Raw genomic sequence first — 18,758 nt, 5'->3', positions numbered from 1 at the left:
AATCCTGGCCCTGGCAACTTCCAGCACTTCCTTCTCGGAGCCTGGGATTGCTCACTCATGAGAGGGGAATGAGAGTGCTCCCTGGCAGGTCGGAGGCGCCTGACAGATGTTTTACTTTAAAAATAACTACTTATTAATAGCTGTTGGTTGAGGGTTGGAGCACGAATCAAAAGGGTGTTTGGAGTTGTTTTAAGAGGGATGTGTTGTACCAGGTTCAGGGACTTTGTTATTTTTCATCCTGGTTGGATCTGGAGGTCTCACAGAGCCTCCCCACCAGCTCTGACCTCCCCAGAGAGCTGAAACCCCACAGCCCCCATGACCTTGCCCCCTGTCCCATTGCTTCCTGGTAGCCAGTTACAACCTGTGCTCAGCGCCAAGTTCAGCTGCCAGAATGAGGATTGCACAGATCAGGGCTGCAGGGAACTTAAAGGTGGTCTAACCCAGCAATTTTCAAACCGTGCTCCTTAGCACCCTGATTCTCAGACATGTCCCAGGCTCTCTGTTGGCAGGAATGCAGTAGGTCTCTGGGTCCCCCTCCCTCTGTGTCCCCTGACTCCACTGCACCAAATAGACAGAACCATGTTTCTGTATTAGCTAACACGTACTTCCTTCTCTTGCTTAAAAGGAGCTTTCATCGATCTGCTCCAGCCATGCCATTTTACAGATGAGGACACTGAGGCCTAGAGAAGTCAAATGACTTGTTTGAGGTCACCCAGCTGGCAGGTGAATGTGCTACAATTAGAATGGGCCTTGTGACTCCTAGGACAGCACAAGGAAGCTGCAGACGGCCATTCCAGTGGGGCTGAGCCTGCAGAGGAGTCTGCCACCCCAGGTGGGGACAGGCCTCTGAGATCCCTCAAAGGGGTGGCCCTGGGGATTGTGGTGTCAGTCCCAGGTGTCCCTGAGCTTCCAGTGGCCCTGGCTCCCACTACCCACTGTGGTCCTCTTCTTTCCCCAAACCAACCAAAACGCAAGGCCTCTGAAATGCAGCACTAAGGAGGAGGGGGGCAGTGTGGGCTCTGGAGGCAGCCAGGCCTGGGTTTGAATCCTGGCTCTTCCAGTTATCGAACCCTTCAAGATGGAGGCCCGTGCCTGGAGGACTCAGTGAGGGGACATTCTGCAGGTGTCCGGAAACAGGAACCAGGTGGAGTAGGGGCAGCTTCTAATGGCTGGTCATGTCTTTCAGGAGTGACTGGCTGCGGGCGAGACCAAGGCCACCACTGTGGGCCTTCCTTCCAGTCAGGCCTGAGGACAAGGTGAGCTCGCTGAGTCCAGCCTCGTGGTCTTCTCCAAGATGCCGCCAGACGCCCGGCCTACAGCCTCTCAGGGTCGGATCGGAGCACGTCTGCCTCCCTCTCCCCTCCGCCCTCACCCAGCCACTCCGAGGCTGCTTCGCACTTTGCCCTCTGCCTGATGGGGAGGGGAGAGCTCAGTCCCCCACTCACTCAGAGCCCAAGGCCCACTGTCCAGCTGCAGAAATTCGTTGCCAAAGATTCGACAGAGACACTGAAGGAAATGGGGTGATGAAACCCCACAGCGAAAAGCCACACCGTTGCTCTGTGACTTTTGCTCCTCCTGTTGCCTGAGCCCCATCTCAAGCCGAAGATGAGTAAGCGGTTCTGCCAGGAGCTCATGGAAGGGATGGGCATTTGATGAGCCCTGGGGCACCGGGCCCTCTGACCTGGTGCTCTCTCTCCACCAGGCCTTGCACTGACTGAGTGCAAGACAAGTCTTAGGGGCTGTGAGAGGGAGGCTGGGGTGCCTGGGCAGGGCCAGGAGTGGGGCCTGAGTTCCCCGCCCACTGTTTCCCCTTCATTGGCTGCCCAGGCCGCCGGCCCCAGTTCTCAGTGTCCCCTGGGTCCAGGCTCCTTGGGCCCTGAGCATCACCAGAAGGGAGTAAGCAGGGAGAGAAGCAATACTACTCCCTTCCCTCCACCAGGGACTTGCACCAGGGCAGCTACCTACGGGTCTTTGCTCCCCTAGCCAGCCTTCCCTCACCGTGACCCATCCCAGGCAGCCAGCACCATGAGCGGGCCCTGCCATGGACAGGAAGAGTTTTTCTCTTGTTTACCCTGCCCGTGGCCTGAGGAAGGAGTAGAGGCTGGGTTGGCTGGAGCCGTCCTACTGGGCAAGATGGAGCCCCACTTGGAGGACGGTGGTCTGTCACAGGGTGTGCAGGGGCAGAGGAGGAAGGGACCAGGGGACTGGGCCAGTATGTGGACGATGGGAGCGGGGGGGCGTGTTCAAAGCCAAGGCCTGCCCCTTCCTTGTGCTCAAATGGCCAAAGCTGTTCACGTCTGTGCTCAACCATCTGCTTCAAATTGAAGTAAAAGCCCTAAGATGTCAAGAAAATACTTGTGTCGAGTGGACTCTGTGGGTGACCAGGACTTTGGCTGGTCATCGGCTGGGGAGTGTGAGGGAGGGGTCGGTCTCTAGCGACAGGTTGAGAGCCCTTCAGGAGCAAGTGCTGTGTGGGTGAGAGTGTGTGTGTCTGTGTGTGGAAGGGGGTGAAGGGCGGTTCTCACAGTAGTCTTAGCCTGGACTAGTGACCAGGAGGCCTGGTCAGGAACACATGAGGAGCCCTCTCTGTCCACACTGCACTCATTCTGCACCATGTATTTATGAGATGGGGGCCCCTATTATTAACCCCATTTCACAGATGAGAAAACTGAGGCCCCAAGGAGACAGGGCCAGTTGGTGACAGAGCCAGTTGTTGAATCAGGATGGCCTCACTTCAAATCCTGTGCTCTCAAACCTTTTCCAGCCCCATCACCAGTCCCAGCCCGAAGTCTCTGTGTGGCCTTGTCACATTGCTTCACCTCAGTGGGCCTAAGGTAGGGACAATAAAGGTCCACTGGGACTAGGGGAAGGGGTGATAAGATAAAAAATAGGAGAGCACTATCAAGGCAGAAGGGACAGGGCTGGCCAAGGAAAGGGGGATAGGAGGGGACCAGAGGCTGCAGCCATGCACGACACAGTTTGTCCCTTGGTTTCACCAGTGTCACTTTCTCGTCTGTGCTGCCTGACTCCTGGGCTGGGCTGGGCAGGCTGCAGGGAGCCCCCCTTGCAGTAGTGTTTCTCAGGCTGGCCCTTTACCGAGGACCGTAGTGTCCATGCTGTCCTGGATCCCTGGACTGGCACAGAAACAGGGGACCCAGGTGGCCCTGAGCACTCCTCAGAGCAAAGGTGCTCTGGATGCAGACTGGACAGAGTGGGCATGGAATGGGGCCAGGAGGGTCCGTTAGGAAGGTTCAGTCACCCTGTGACCTGGCACAGATAACAGCACCGCTCTGTTTTCCCTCGGAGCCTCTGAGTAACCCTGACGGTACTTCCTAAGGAAGCAGGACATGTGGACCGACCAGCATCTAACTGTTGACATAGAGGACGCTTTCTATTACTAAAGGGAGTGTACTCCATTCTGCTGCCAAGGGAGCAGACTCATGGCCTTACCACCCAGAAACAGCCCATCCTCCACCTCCCATCCCCCTCCTGCATACATACTTCATTACATACTTCCCTTACATTCTGAAGCGTCATTGATGACCAGCTGCCTGTCAGACACTAAGACAGGCAGGGGGAATGAAGAGATGGATCTAGTGTAGTGCGTGGCATCATGGAGTTCCGGGTTCTGTATGGAGGGTGGGACAGACAGGTAGACAAGCAAATAATTATGATTACATTCAGATGACTAAGGTGTTGTTGGGAGCTTCAGGAAAGGAAGAACTGACTCCTGGGGAGGTTCTCAGGAAGGATTTTCCTGGAAAGTAGCCATGGGACTTGGGTCTTAAAGGGTGAGTAGAAGCTTTCTGAGCAGGGGAGTAGGAGAAGGGCTTTCTAGGCAGAGGAGCACTCAGCGCTGGCAGGAAATTGGAATCGCCAAAGGAGACTATTACATATTGATATGAAGTATTGATGCCCAATTTCATCTCCAGAAATTCTGAGGTATTGGTCTAGGGTGTGGCCTGGTCATTGGAATTTTTACAAGCTCCTCAAATGATCTTAATGTGCAGGCAAAGTTGAAGCTGCTGGTCTAAGTGAGGTCTGGTCTACGAAAAGAAAGTGACTTCGAGCCATGGATTTGGGAGACAGGCTGTGGGTGAATGCATGTGTGTGTACACATATGTATGTATGTGGATGACTAAATGCATGCTCTCCTCTCCTTTCCCAGCTTCCTCTCCAGCACAGCAACTTGTGTTCATATGCACACACACGCACACTCCCTCTCATGGGCGCATGCACACCCACACACACACTCGTGTACATTTCCAGAAAATGGAATTCTATTTCAGATAGATTCAGATTCCACCAGCAATCCTCTAAACAGTTTTATGCAGGCAGCCATTCAAGAAGACCCTCAGCAAAATATAAATGACGAGGAGCTGCCCTCATGGGGCCTGTGAAAGCGCTTTGCAGTCCAGCCTCTGGTTTGTGGTCACAGAGTCACCTGCACACTCTCCTTGCCTTGTCTGCTCTGAGTCACCAGGCATAGGCCTTAAAGGGATGAGGGGACCCTCTCCAGGGGCCCGAAAGATCTTCATGGGTGTGTCTGCATGAAGCCCCAAGTGTGCACACCCATCTTCATGCGTGTGTGCCAGCCTCCTGCTCTCTGCAAGACAAAACCAGAAAGAATGGCTCTGGGAGTTGGAGATCTCAGCTCACAGGCCAAGCTTTGCAAGACTCTCCAAAGACTGCCCACAGACTGTGCTGCTTCCTGGGTCTGGCTTGAGACTATCCCAGAAGAGAGGGTTAAGTTCTGGAGATGAGGTTTTGAGCAAGTGTCCATCTCCCCACACCATGCTTCTTCCTGTCTCCATGGCCACATCCTTCAAGGCTCTGTGCTGTTCTCTTTTTTCTGGATTTCTCCACCTCCACCAAATTCCCCTTTCTCACCGCTAGCGGAGGCATGAGTAGGCAGGTCCCAGGGGCCGGGAACTGGGTAGCATTGCCATGTGCAGGTACAAACAGAACTCTGCTCAAGAGCTTGCCGGTGAGCCTGGATAGAGGCACAGGTGCAGCTAATTAGGATAAGACAGGGGCCGCGCTGTGGTCAGCCATGGGAAGCCGGCTAGGGGGCTGGAGTTGGGGTTACACCTGCATCCCTCCTGTGCTGCTTCCTGAGCCACGAAGTGGTCACTGCCAGCCGTCCAGGCAACAAACAGCAAGACTCAGACATCTTCAAGGACACCCTTCGAGTGGATTTGTACCGTCGTCGTTCTCTTCTTGCCCTCTTGCTGCCCTGACACCTTCACAGCTGCTTTCTGTTTCATGGTTCCAGGAAGACAGTGGGGCACAGGGTCCCTGCTTTGTGGGGAGGGGCTGGCTTCACCCTTTGCCCCCAGGTTTTGCTGTCCCACGTGTCTCCCTTCTGGTGACCCAGACCCCAGACAAATTATGCCTACCTCCCTGAAGCCAGGCACCCCGAGGAACTTGGACAAACAATGACAGTGTTTTCCAGAACTGTGGGTATGTGTCTAATCTCAGATGGTACTATAAATTCCTGGAGAGTAAAGTTTGGATCTAATTCAACCCCCAATCCTTGAAAGGGCCTTCTTGCTAAGTGTATATATTGGTTTCTTTGCTGAATGAATGAATAAAACATGGAAAATGTGGTAATTCACTCATTTTTGTTTTCTTCCTTCCACAAATAACTCCCAAGCATCTAATTTGTTCAAGACCCGGAGAAAACAGGACCCGGGCCAGGTGATCTTTTATATGGCTTTGGAGAGGCTTGAAGGGAGAGGGGCTTAGAGCCGAGAGAAGCCTGGCCATGGACTTTTTGCTGTTTATGTGGCTGAGCCTTTGAGAGCTGAGCGAAGAGGACAGCATTGCGGCACAGGTGCCGACACACAGGCTCTGAACGAACGGTTGTTGAATGTGGAGATGAATGAGTGAACGTCGCCTCCTTACAGCCCCACCTCGGACATCACTAACCAACAGTGGCCGTTTTTCTGGAGGGGCTCCCACGCTGCCTGAATTCCGCTCCAGACAATGCTCCAAGCAGTTACTACTAATCAATTGGAGAGATGAGCTCCTTCTGCCGCCCTTGTCCCGTGGCCTCCCTGGAGTGGGCCAGCCTCCTCGGGCCACCCCAGCATGGCGTGTTTGAGGCTATGTCAGGAGTTCACCTTCACTGTTGTTCACGGGCCATGTGGCTGCCTCCTGACTGGCCTCCCTGTCAATGGTCTGTCCCTTCCAACCCTGCCTCTGCCATGGCTGATTGAGGTTTATTTCCAAACTTCCTCCCTGGGCCCATCGCCTCCAGACTACAGCCCAGGCTCCTTAGCTGCCCATCATGATGGTCTCATGTGCCCTCCAGGTCCACAATATCTCCCTGTCACCACCAGGTCTCGGCATGCCCACAGCTTGGCCCTCTGGAGGTGGTGGCCGAATCCCATCCTCAGATATCGTTAATCACTAACAGCCCCTCTTCCTCAGCCATGGCCCTGTGTCCTTCTCTCTGGCTGCCCATGAAATAAGATTCTTTCTGACCTTAATGTTTGCTGCAAAGGAAACAGTTCCTTTTTGTCCTAATATTACCCGTCATTGTGTCCCGCCTAGCGCCTGGGTCCCTGGGGAACTCTAGTTCTTTCAATCAGCGGACGGAGAGGCCCTACTTAACCTGACAGCAACAACCTCAGTGGTCGCCTTTCTGCTCCCGGAGCTCATCTTTTTTCACATGTAAATAAGAACATCTCCACTCCCGGGCACCATGTTCAGTGGGAAGCCAGCCAGCATTGCCCATGTCTCTCAGGATTTTCGAGGGACTTACTTCCTTGGCTTTGATCTTTGGGGTCTACTGAATTCATCTCTTGCTCAGGGGCCCCCTAAGGCTGCTTCCTTCTCTCTACCTTGCGGCCCTCAAGAGAACACAGACACCTTTCCTCGATTTCCCCAAAATGTCCCTCACCCAAGGCAGTGTGTGGAGAGGAATTATTTTTTCCATTCCTGATGAATTTTTTTAAATGCTTACACGCGTGAAAAAACAAACAGGACCTTGCCTTTTACTTCCTAACTTACGCAGCTAATTTCATGTATTTTTGACAGGTTCATCATGTTTCCGGCATTTGTAACTTTTTTCCCCTCTGGCTTCACTCCCTGGTGCTACATTTCTGGGCTGTGACTCACCCGAGGTTGTCCCACAGCTGGCACTTAAATCTAGTATTTTTTCTTCATTCTAACATCTTCCCCTGCCCCACTCCATGCCCATCACCACCAATATGGTGGCTAATGGATAGACTATGAGCAAATACAGCAGCTGGTGAGGGCGCTCACCTACCCTTGGCCGAGCACGTATCCAAGATCTCACCTCCGGGAGGAAAGATGCACCGCCCTGGACCAGCCAGCCTCTCCCCGGGCTCTCCTGTCACCAAGGCTTGTCCAAAGGCAGCAGATGGGCCACACAGCAGGGAGTGAGACCAGGACAGAGCCTGCCCCCTCCCCAAGAAACCGGCAGAGCCAAACCCATGCCCCCGACCACCTCCAAAGCCATCTGGCCCACAGAAAACGTGCTTTCATCCTTTGGGATTTCATTTCCAGCACCACAACCAGAAGTTTCTAGAGAATTCCCCTCTGGCAAGCACACACATGCACATGATACACACACACACAAACGCGCGCGCGCGCGCGCGCACACACACACACACACACACACACTTTTTTTTTTTTTAAATAAAGAACTCAAAAATGCTTCTAAATCCCAGGAAAGGAATTTCTATTTTTGGAGAAGAAAATAGAGCAAAAACAACAAGTTTATTTATTTCTTTATTTTTAGTATGCTTTGAGATGGCTACACTGACCTTTATTTCCTAAATAAAAATCAGAACAAGAGGTTTGATGAAGATTCAAGTGCTTTTTCTGGACAGGTCCTGGTGTGGGAGGCAGTCGAGGAAGTCCAATATTGTAATCTGGGGAGCAGCTCTAAGATGAATAAGATTAGGCTGTCTAAGAGCAACTGATTCAATGATCCTGTCCACTGAGGACCACAATGTAATATATCCTTTTCCTAAAGGCTCTGAAAAGTCCTGCAGTAGAAAATCTCATTTAACTTTTTGTACTCAGTGCCTCTCAAACTTTTATGAACACTTATCCTTTAAAAAAATTTTATTATGGTAAAATATACATAAAATAATATTTAGCATTTTGACCGTTAACTGTACAATTCAGTGGCGTTAAATACATTCATAATGTGTGCAACCATCACCATTGTCTATACCCCAAACGTTTTCAAGCCAACAAAAACTCTGCACCCATTAAACAATAACTCTCCTTCCTCGCCTCCCCACAGACCTGATAACCTTTATTCTACTTCCTGTCTCTATGAACTTACCTATTCTAGGTGCTTCATATAAGTGGAATTACACAATATTTGTCCTTCTCTGTTGGCTTATTTCGCTATGCATAATGTTTTCAAGGTCCATCTGCATGTTGGCATGTGTCAGAATTTCATTACTTTTCATGGCTGAACAATGCTCCATTGTATGAACAGATCACATCTCTGTTGACAGAGAATGCTTATCCTTTATTTCAGGGATCCTTCTCTTCATGGGACACCAGGAAAGGTCCCCAGAACACAGTCTGGGCACTGTTGGTTTTTGGAGCCACTAGAATGTTTGGATTTAGAAGGACCCAGGATGTTCATGCTCTTACCCACACGGTTGCCCCAGGCACTGACAGAAGGCCTTCAATCAGCCCAGTCTCTAAACTTAAGGCAAAGGCTGAAGCCCTGAGTGGGGAAGCTATCTGGGAGGTACCTGGGGAGTGGTGGTCAGTGGTTAGCCCTGGGCGGAAAGCCAGGGCTAGCCTTGTTCTCTAAACCCCATAGGACACTTGGTCCTGCTGGGTTGTGGGGCCTGCTGGGAAGGCTGACAGCTCAGTGTTGGTGCCATCTGTCAGGGCTGCCATCCCTGGTTTTGAGAACAGGGCTGGAGAGGAGCCAAGTTTGAGGGGAGCGGTTGCCCGGGAGGCCCTGGCCCCTTTTGGCAGCCTCACAGGTTCTGTTCCTACAAGGAACTGGACACGCTGTTCTGAACAACTGCCCTGCCCTTCCCTGTCAGCACCTCCCACGGAGACCCCTTTCTAGCGGGCAGGCATGCTGGGGATTAATGGGTTAGGGGGCCCAGAACCCCAGTTCAGACAAGTGAGGAGACGCCCAGAGTCCAGCTTCCATGTTGTCCACGTGGACAACATGGGCCCCTCTAGGAACCCGAAGGCCTTGTCTCCAGCTTGGCCTGATCCTCCACTCCATGCCTGTAACCTCTGAGGTCGCTCCTGGCTTGGTAGTCTCCCACCTGGGCCTCACACTGCTTTGTCCTGCCCCAATGCTGGCATTCAGGGTCAGATTAAAACTCCCCGCGCTGGCTCTACTGCCCCCGGAGGCCGAGGACCCTCCCTGTTCTCGCTGGAACAGCTGTATTTCCCCTCCTGAGAGATTTTCTTCTGAGCCAGAGAATTATTTGAAAGAGCAAAGACCTTCCAGAGTTGTTAAACAAAACAACACAGCATCTCTAGAGGAATTACAAATAAACGGGGGTTCGCCCTTCAAATCTGGATAAAGCTCCTCTCCCCAGACCTCAAACCTGCTGCTCAACTAAAGCTCCCTTGACCTTGGCCAGACCTCCCTGTGCCTGGGCTTCCCAGGACACATCCTGTGTCCCCCGTGGCCTGGTTCCTTGCATCTCCATCTGTCTTCCCGGCTCCGTCGTGCACTCCTGGAAGGTGGTGAGTGTGTCTGGTCATCTGCCCCGGGCAGAACGGCCCTCAGGACCTGCGTTGATGCAGCGCTGCTGGCCCGGGCTAGAAAAGCTGTTCGCGATTCTCTGCCCTGGTGAGGGGCTGCGGGGTCCTGCCCACCTCAGCGCAGCCCAGCCCAGCCCAGCCCTGGGGTTATCCTGCAGAGCCCAGCAGAGTCAGGTGTGGGAAGGAAGTCTGAATTAGGATGTATGCTCTGGGCACAAAATGGCTAAGGAGCTGGAACCAGACGGAGCGCACAGTGAGAAGTACTGCGCTTCTCCAACCCAAAGCCATTCGGAGCGATCGAAGTGAATGTCTCGCTCACAAGGTGGCAGTGTCCATTCCTCCCAGGGCCTGCCTGCAGCCCCCAGCCCCAGGTCCTGAGCCTACCTTGAGGCCTGCCTCCCTGCAGAGCTTCATCTCTGTTTCCCACTGAGCCAGGCCTGTCCTCAGGACCCCCTTTCCTCCCCACAGAGTCCAGCCCTCTCAGAGCCAGCCCTCTCTCGGCTCTCGCCGCTCTATCCCGGCCCATTCTGCCTCAGCTGCTTTCCTCAGTGCGTGGATTCCAGTGGCAGCAACATCTGCTAGGCACCGTCTGGCCCGCAGGTGGTCACAGGGTGCCAAGGGCCCTTGTGCTGGTTCTTGGCCCTGCCACTCACCGGCTGTGTGACCCAGGGCAAGTCGCTCCCTTCCCTGAGCCTCAGTTTCTCCCTTTGTAAAAAGTGGTTGGAAGAGATGATGACTCAAGCCTCTTTCCAGGTACCTAACTGATGAGCCCTTTCGCCTGCTGAGACACTGTCTTCACTTGCTCTGCGCCTCCATCTCCCTGGTTTGGCTCCTGCTTCTCTGGCTGCTCCTTCCAGGCCCCCTTCACCTGTTGTCACACTCCCGGGCTCAGTCCTCAGGACTCCCCACTCAGACTGCTGACTTCCAATGCCTGTCTCTATCCCAGAGACGGACAGGATAATATCTGCTCATTCAACAACAGACTGAGTTAAATATCTAAGGAATTTCCAGTCTTAACCCAGCGTTTAGAGCCAGCCCTGCCCCACTGGGCATCATCCACAAAAAGGCAGGCAGAGACATTTCATTCTGTCTGCCTTCTCCCTCAGCACTGGCCTCGGTCAGCCTGTCCTTGCCCAGGTCCTCTGGGCCCCTCCCAGGGCTGTGGCCTTCCTCTGGCCGGGACCTTAGGCAGGGCTCATTTCCTCCCAGGCCTGAGCACTTTCCCAAGGAGCCAGCGCCTGTCCCTGCTGCCCAGTGCTTCCTCAGAGGCAGGACCTTGGCAAGCACTGCCTTGCTGCTGATGAGACTTAATTAACGCAGGGATCCGCTTTCCTCCTGGCTCTGGGAGAGAGGCGCCCGCCTTGGAGCTCAAGGACACAGGGTCCCCCATTGTTCTCCGGAGAAACACAGCTGCCCCTCTGCAGCTGCTGCCCCGGGCCTGTCAGCTGCCGTCCCTGCTCTCAGAGGTCCTTCCTACTCTCCTCCCTGAGGGGCTTATTCAAGTGCCCACCAGCAGCAATCCACGTCCTTCCCCTGAGCTGGTCTCTTCAGGGTGTCCATGGTGCTGACTCCACGGGTTGAGCCTTAGGCCTCACTGGACTGGATGTGTCAGGCATCGGCGCAGCCCGTTCCCCCCTGCTGAGACGCTGTCTTCACTGGCTCTGCAGCTCTGTCTCCCTGGTTTGTCTCCTGCTTCTCTGGCTGCTCCTTCCAGGCCCCCTTTGCCTGTTGTCACACCCCAGGGCTCAGTCCTCGGGGCTCCCCACTCACTCAGGATCGTGCCCTTCATAGGCTGCTGACTTCCATTTCCTGTCTGTATCCCAGAGATGGATAGGAGCAGATATCGCTCTGTCTATCACAATAGATATTCCTATCTGCATCACCCAGAGCGAAGCTGAGTCCTTGCCTTCAAGGCCCCGCACCACCTGCTGACCTCACCTTCACTGCTGTCGTCATCTGTGTGGTTCTTTGACACACCAAATCCAGCCACCCTTTGCATTAGGCCTTCGCATCAGCTGTTTCCCCTGCCTGGAATGCTTTCCTCAGTATCCGCTTGGCTCACTCCCTCATTATCTTCAGTTCTCTGATCGAACACCACCTTCTTAGCAAGCCCTTCTATGATGGCTCTATTTTATTTATTTATTTGTTTGTGTGTGTGTTTGTTTGTTTGTTTTTTGAGACAGAATCTCACTCTGTCACCCAGGTTGGAGTGCAGTGGCTCAGTCTTGGATCACTGCAACTTCCCAGGTTCAAGTGATTCTTCTGCCTCAGCCTCCAAGTAGCTGGGATTATAGGTGTGTGCTACCATGCCTGGCTAATTTTTGTATTTTTAGTAGAGATGGGGTTTCACTATGTTTGCCAGGCTGTTCTCGAACTCCTGACCTTAAGTGATCCACCCGCCTCAGCCTCCCAAAGTTCTGGGATTACAAGTGTGAGCCACCACGCCCAGCCAATGGCTCTATTTTAAATTGCAATTCTCCCCTACTTCCCCTAGCCCTCTCTCTCCTGCTTCATTTTCTCCGTAGTACTCATCACCCACTGCCACGCTATGTCAGTTTGAAAACACTATCACCTGCTTCTAGACCATAAAGTTCATGGGAGCAGGGGTTTTTGTTTTGCTGACCACTGTATCCCTTGTGTCTAAACAGTGCCCCCTTGGGGCTTGTTGGAATGAGGAATGCTGTCCTCAGTCCCTAGTAGCTGATGAACAAATATTTGTTGTGCAAATGGATGAGTGCTTCATTAAGTGTACTTGTACATGTATCTTTATGTCCTGGTGATTTGACTTCTGTAGACTAGATCCTGGAAGTGTGGTTATTCTGTCCAGTGTATGTATAGAGTATTTTTAATTTTAATAAACAACTCCAGATTACTTTCCCAAGAGGTTGTAGCAATTCATGCCCATTTCTCTCTGCCTGTGCTGGATGTTATCACACTTAAGTTCTTGCCAGTCTTCTAGGGAAGCAGGGAAGGCATCTCATTGTTTTAATTTTCATTTTCCTGCCTAACAGAGAACATTGTTCATGTTTATTGACCACTTGAATTTATGTTTCTGTGGATTGTCTTGTTTATTACAGCCTTTGCCCGTTTTTGTTTTTACAGGGGAGGTGGGTAGGGGAGGACTGATGTTTTCTAACATGTGTGTAAGAGGTAATCTGCATTTTTTTTTTAAAGCATCCCAGGTAATTCTGATACTTATGGCCATTCCCAGCGCTATTGCTCTAGTATAAGGACCCTCCTGGTCTGCTACTGTCTGGCAGGCTCTGGGGTCCTCTATGGGTTTTAGAATGAAAGGTTTTAAGGTTTTTTTTTTTTCTTGTTGGTACTCTGTACTTTCTACAACGATCTTGTGTTACTTTTTTAAAAAGGATATTAAAAAACAATCATAGGAAAACCCTTGTGGAAAAACATTTACAGTTAGGATGTACTTTCTGATGAGAATGATGGGGGGAGGGATTGCATTGGGAGTTATACCTGATGTAAATGACGAGTTGATGGGTGCTGATGAGTTGATGGGTGCAGCACAGCAACATGGCACAAGTATACATATGTAACAAACCTGCGCGTTATGCACGTGTACCCTAGAACTTAAAGTATAATAATAATAAAAAAAAATTAAAAAAAAAAAAAGGCTCTCTGTATGCAGAAAACTCTAGCAGTGAATGGCCAGAATGAAAACACAGGATTGTGGGTAATTTTTCTTACATGGAAGTTTTCCTTGCAATGGAAGGCAGACAAGTGGGGGGAGAAGAGGTGAGGGTGAACCCCTAGTGGAAAAAGAGTGCCTGCTGGAATGGTGGCACTTGGGCTAACATACCCTCCTTTTTGTGCCTTGGCAGACATCACTAATTAATCACTTCAGCAGTTCCTCCTAAGCTCCAGCTCAGCCTTAGAATCTTTCTCAGCCCCATAGTCCAGGGAGCTACTGCTCACAGATCAGAGCTGGCAGGCGACATTAAACCCAGTCACCATCCTTGCCTGAGCAGGGGGCAGCGCAGTCAGCCCTGGCAGCGAACTCTTTTGCTGGGGCAGCAACAGGCTCCCTGGCAGCCCTTGTGGCCATGTTGGGGCTGCAATCCAGTTGGTTCCTCCTGCCTAGCCATGCCCTGGGGGTGGGAGAGGCACCTGGGGTCTTTTCAACCTGCACTGGCTCCCATCTCTTATACAGAGCACAGCTTTCTGGAATCTCTTCTCCTCCCAGCCCTGGGGTCTTGTTGGAAATGGGAACATTGTGCTGAGCCTAATGCTTGGCCCTGGTGCAAGGTCCACATGTTTTTTTCATCATTGACATTCAGGGCCAACATGTGGATCCTGGACCCTGAAACATCCCCTCCAATGCCACACCTTGGCCACTCTCACTGTTTGGGCTGACTCTCCAGACTCTGACCTCTTCTTTCACGATTTTTGGCATAAGCCCTCTCCACTCACATGGTCCCAGCTGTGACTTCATGCCCCGATGCTGTGTTCACTGGCACATCCTGACTATCTAACCAGGTCCCTGGCCCTGCCCCACCTGCCTGCCCTGCGCTTGGCATGACTCGGAGCTGACAGGTTCACTAGCCAGACTCACTGCACAATGCCAGGAATTCCTCATCAATCTTCTTCCTCTAGGTTGGCTTGGGGTTGGCAGGGAGGTGGCATTGATTAGAAAGAATAGGAAGAAATATTTTTACCGCTTTTTCTGGTTTTTTTTGTTTGTTTGTTTTTGAGAAACAGTAAATGATATAGAAAAGCGACATAGAAATATATGAGGAAATCACCAATAATCTAATCACCTGGAGATAACCACAGTGACTGTGTTGGTGAACATCCTTCCAGGCACCTCTCTGCCTCCACACTCATTGAGATATACATATGCACATTGTCATAAATGGCATCATGCTCTATTCAACCTGCATTTTTCATTAACTACATGTCATGAGCATTTTCAAGAATGTCAATGATGAAAAAACATGTTTTCTTCTCCTAGAATGTAAATTATATTCCACAGGATTCTTTTTTTTCCCTCCTAGCATATCTGTGTTTTTGCTTCCTCTGAGGCAGAAATGTTATTCATTTCCCATTTCTCTCCCATAGTAATAGATCACCAATTTCTAGTTGTGTGGACAGCTACTACAATGAAGACAACGTATCTCAGCTTCCCATGGGGCTCTGTATGGCTGTGGGACTGAGTTCTAGTCAATGGGTGCAAGCAGAAGAGGTATGTGTACAACTGCCTGGATGTGCCCTGTGCTAGGTAGTTCTATATATGGCCATAAATTATTTGACAATCCTTTCATTTAGGTGGAGGCTTAATTCCCTTCCTTTAAGCATAGCCTGCACTTTGTGACTTGCTTCTAATGCACAGAATGTGGTAGAAGCAATGAACACCTGAGGTTGAATCGAAGAGGCAGTTGGCTTCCTTCTTGCTCTCTGTCTCTTTTATCACCTACTCTGGGGAAAATCAGCTGCCATGTCAACGTAGGACAACGTAGGAGCAGTCCTGTGGAGAGAAGACCCATGTGGCAAAGAACCGAGGCTTCCTGCCAACAGTCATGTGAGTGAGCCATTTTGAAAGCAAGTCCTTAACCCCCCAACCAGCCTTCAGGTGACTGTGATGCTGGATGACATCTTGACTGTAAACTCTGAATTCCCGACCCACAGAAACTGAGATAATAAATGTTTATTGTTTTAAACAACCAAGTTTTGGGGTAATTGTTTTGCAATAATAGACAACTGATACATGCCCTTAAAAGGATGGGTTGGTCTTCCCTTCTCCTTTACCCTTTATCTGGATGGAAAGTAGATGTGCAGTGTGCCATCTGGGATCTTGCAGATAAGGGCAACATGCTAGGGATGGAGGAGCAACAACATAGAGGGGGTCTGGGCCCTTGATGGCTTCATAGGACAGGGTCAGCATAACAACTCAGACTTCTACCTGAGAGGAACATGAACGTCTATATTAATTAAGCCAGAGTTTCCCAACCAATGTTGGGCCTTCCTGGAGTGTTGTCAGTGGGTTGCAGGTGTATGAAGCTACTGATCCCCTTTGTCTCAGGGCCAGTTGCTTCTGCATGTAAGCAGCCTGCCATGAACTGAATGTTTGTGTCTCTCCAAAATTCATATGTTGAAACCTAATTCCCAATGTGATGATTTTAGGAGGTGATTAGGTCATGAGGGTGGAACTTTCATGAATGGGATTAGTGCCCTTATAAGGGACTAGCAAGACCAGAGATTTTTCCCTTTCCACCATATGAGGACACAGCAAAAAGACATTATCTATGAACTAAAAGCAGGGCTTCACCAGACACCACTCTGCCAGTGTCTTGATCTTGGACTTCCCAGTCTCCAGAACTGTGAGAAATAAATTTCTGTTTATAAGCTATCCAATTTATGGTATTTTGTTTTAGCAGTCTGAAAGAACTAAGACACAGCCTTATTCTTTTACCCCTGTGAGCTACACAATTATTATAATTTTCTCTGTGTGCTCTGATGGGCATAACGTTTGGGGAGCTTTGGGTCTCTGTCATGACAGCCAAATTTTATCCCAACGAATACATTCTCCAAAGTGAGATGTGGCTTAGTACTTTTAACATATGCTGCTCTCCTTAATCAGGCCATGGGACACTCATGCTCTGAGGGGTATGTCAGGTCTTGGCCGATGAGGTGGCAGGTACTACAAGTGGTCGGGCTTTCTCTAGGTGTTGGTGATCATTCCCCTTGCCTGTGCAGGGGACTGATTCTGCAAACAACAAGAGCAAACCCTCCTCCCGGCCTTGGGGAACTACTCACAGTTTGCTTCTGACTCCAGCTCTCTTCCCCCTGAGCTGTGTCTGTATCCCAACCTCCTTCTCTTCTCAGGCTCTGTCTGTTCAGGAACAGAGGTGGCAACAGCACAGAGGTGGACAGTGCTTAATAACATCATTTCTCCCTGAGAACAGTCATGGGTCACACACCCAAATCAAACTAAGCCTCCTGAGGACAGAATTCTATTAGGAGGTATGGGACTGGAGCTTTCCTGATGTCGCCCACTCAGAAGAGTAGAATCTCTATTTTAATGGCTAGGTGTTATTCACAGAATATTTGTGTCCCGCCTAATTCATATGTTGACATTCTAACCCCGATGTGATGGTACTCAGAGGTGAGGCTGTTCAGAGGTTATGAGGTTATGAGGGTGGGGCCCTTATGAATGGGATTCATAGGAGCCCTGGGGACCTCTCACACCCTCTTTCACTGTGTGAGCACACCACTCAAGAGGGCAGCTTGTAACCCAGGAGAGGCCTCAGCAGCATCTGACCATGCTGGCACCCTGAGCTCAGCCTTCCAGACTCCAGAACTTCAAGAAATACATTTCTGTTGTTTAGAAGCCACACAGCCTATGGTACCGTGTCACAACAACTCAAATGGACTGAGACGTGAGGTTCACCCGACCCAGGCAATCCGCTAGATGTGTCCTCCCCTTTGCTTAATCAGGGCTATATGAAGTATCCATTAAGAAGGATCCATTTTAGCATGAGTGACATCACAATGTAACATGAGAACCATACACATTTTGTGACATTGCTTATGCAGACTTAGATCTACACGACCATAAAGATTCCACAGTGGTGGCCGGGCACGGTGGCTCATGCCTGTAATCCCAGCACTTTGGGAGGTTGAGGTGGCAGATTGCTTGAGGTCAGGAGTTTGAGACCAGCCTGGGCAACCTGGTGAAACCCCGTCTCTACTAAAAATACAACAATTAGCCAGGTGTGGTGGTGCATACCTGTAATCTCAGCTACTCGGGGGGCTGAGGCAAGAGAATGGCTTGAAACCTGGAAGGCAGAGGTTGTAGTGAGCTGATATTGTGCCACTGCACTCTAGCTTGGGTAACACAGTGAGATTCCATCTCAAAAAAAAAAAAAAAAAAAAATTACACAGTGGCTTCTAGTCTCACTGCCCAGTGGCTCCTCATTAACTGATGGGAACTTCAAACAGCGTGGCCAGGACACTACGTCTGGCTGGACCTGGTGGGTCCCTCTTCTGACAGGCCCTGCTGCTCCCTTCAGCTCTCCACACTGCTCCATGCCCACAACTGCTGGTCTTGGGATTGAATGTTTATTTCAGGGCTCTTATTTCCAAACTAGTTCAGTATCTGCTATGGTGATTGTTCAAATTTTGCTTTAAGCATTAAGTTGGGGAATTTTTTTCTTCTTTTTTTTTGGAGGGAACAATTTTTTATTGTGGTAAAAATATATAACATAAAATTTAACATTTCAAGCATTTTTGAGTTTATAATTCAGTGGCATTAAGTACTTTCACAGTGTTGTACAACCATCACTACTACCCATCTCCAGAACTTCTCATCACCCCAAACTGAAACTCAGAAGGTATCAAACAATAATTCCCCATTTCCCTTCTGTAACCCCTGGCAGCTCTATTCTACTTTTGGTGCCTATGACTTTGCCTATCCTAGATATCTCATCTAAGTGGAATCATATAATCTTTGTCTTTCTGTGACTGGCTCACTTAGCTTAATGCCTTCAAGGCTCGCCCATGCCGTAGCATGGGTCAGAGTTTCCTTCCTTTTAATGGCTGAGCACGTAAGTTTTTAATCCATGGGTTTCATCAAAGGTTGATGTTTTAATGCATTCTGCAAAATTCCTGCAGACACTTACTAAACGTGGAGTTGACTTCTTTTTCCTGCATCATTGTCTTCATTCTCTATACAGTGACTGTGTGACATCTGGTAGTGCATGGGCAGGTGTTTCATTCATTCTCTTGAATGAGAGGAGGTCCTCCTGGGTTGGAAGTCTATGCTGGCAGCAGGTGCCCCGTGGAGTGGCACCGGCAGTGACACCAAGAGACACCCCTCTCTGGTGACAGCTCCAGAGCACTGCCTGTTACTCTACTCTTACATTCTGGAAGCCTCACCAGCATCACACTTTGGTATTTTTCATTGTGCCTACACATTTCTTACTTCGTTTAATCCAAATGCCCTGATGGAGGCTATGTGTCAGTAACACTTTTAACTCTGAGGAAACTGAGACCCAGGGAGGTGATGG

General features: G+C 50.4%; 1 protein-coding gene across 3 annotated transcripts in view; it reads left to right on the top strand.

The window, feature by feature from the left end:
• ATOH8 (atonal bHLH transcription factor 8) overlaps positions 1-18,758 on the top strand; it is a 68,479-nt gene that overhangs the window by 31,862 nt on the left and 17,859 nt on the right. The window contains exons 3-4 of one of the 3 annotated variants that reach the window (XM_065526867.1): positions 626-723; positions 1,187-2,352. The exons of 1 other annotated variant lie outside the window; for it this stretch is intronic. In XM_065526867.1, the coding sequence (XP_065382939.1) occupies positions 626-697 (72 nt within the window). In that variant the 3' untranslated portion in view covers positions 698-723; positions 1,187-2,352. Of the gene's footprint in view, positions 1-625; positions 724-1,186; positions 2,353-18,758 lie in introns of those variants that run through there. One more of the 3 variants, XM_045368963.2, reaches the window with a different exon arrangement.

The sequence above is a fragment of the Macaca fascicularis genome, chromosome 13 (genome assembly GCF_037993035.2).
Source record: "Macaca fascicularis isolate 582-1 chromosome 13, T2T-MFA8v1.1".
Classification (NCBI taxonomy): Eukaryota; Metazoa; Chordata; class Mammalia; order Primates; family Cercopithecidae; genus Macaca; species Macaca fascicularis.
The sequence above is the reverse complement of the archived record's forward strand: the minus strand, read 5'-3'. Positions and strand labels throughout refer to the sequence as shown.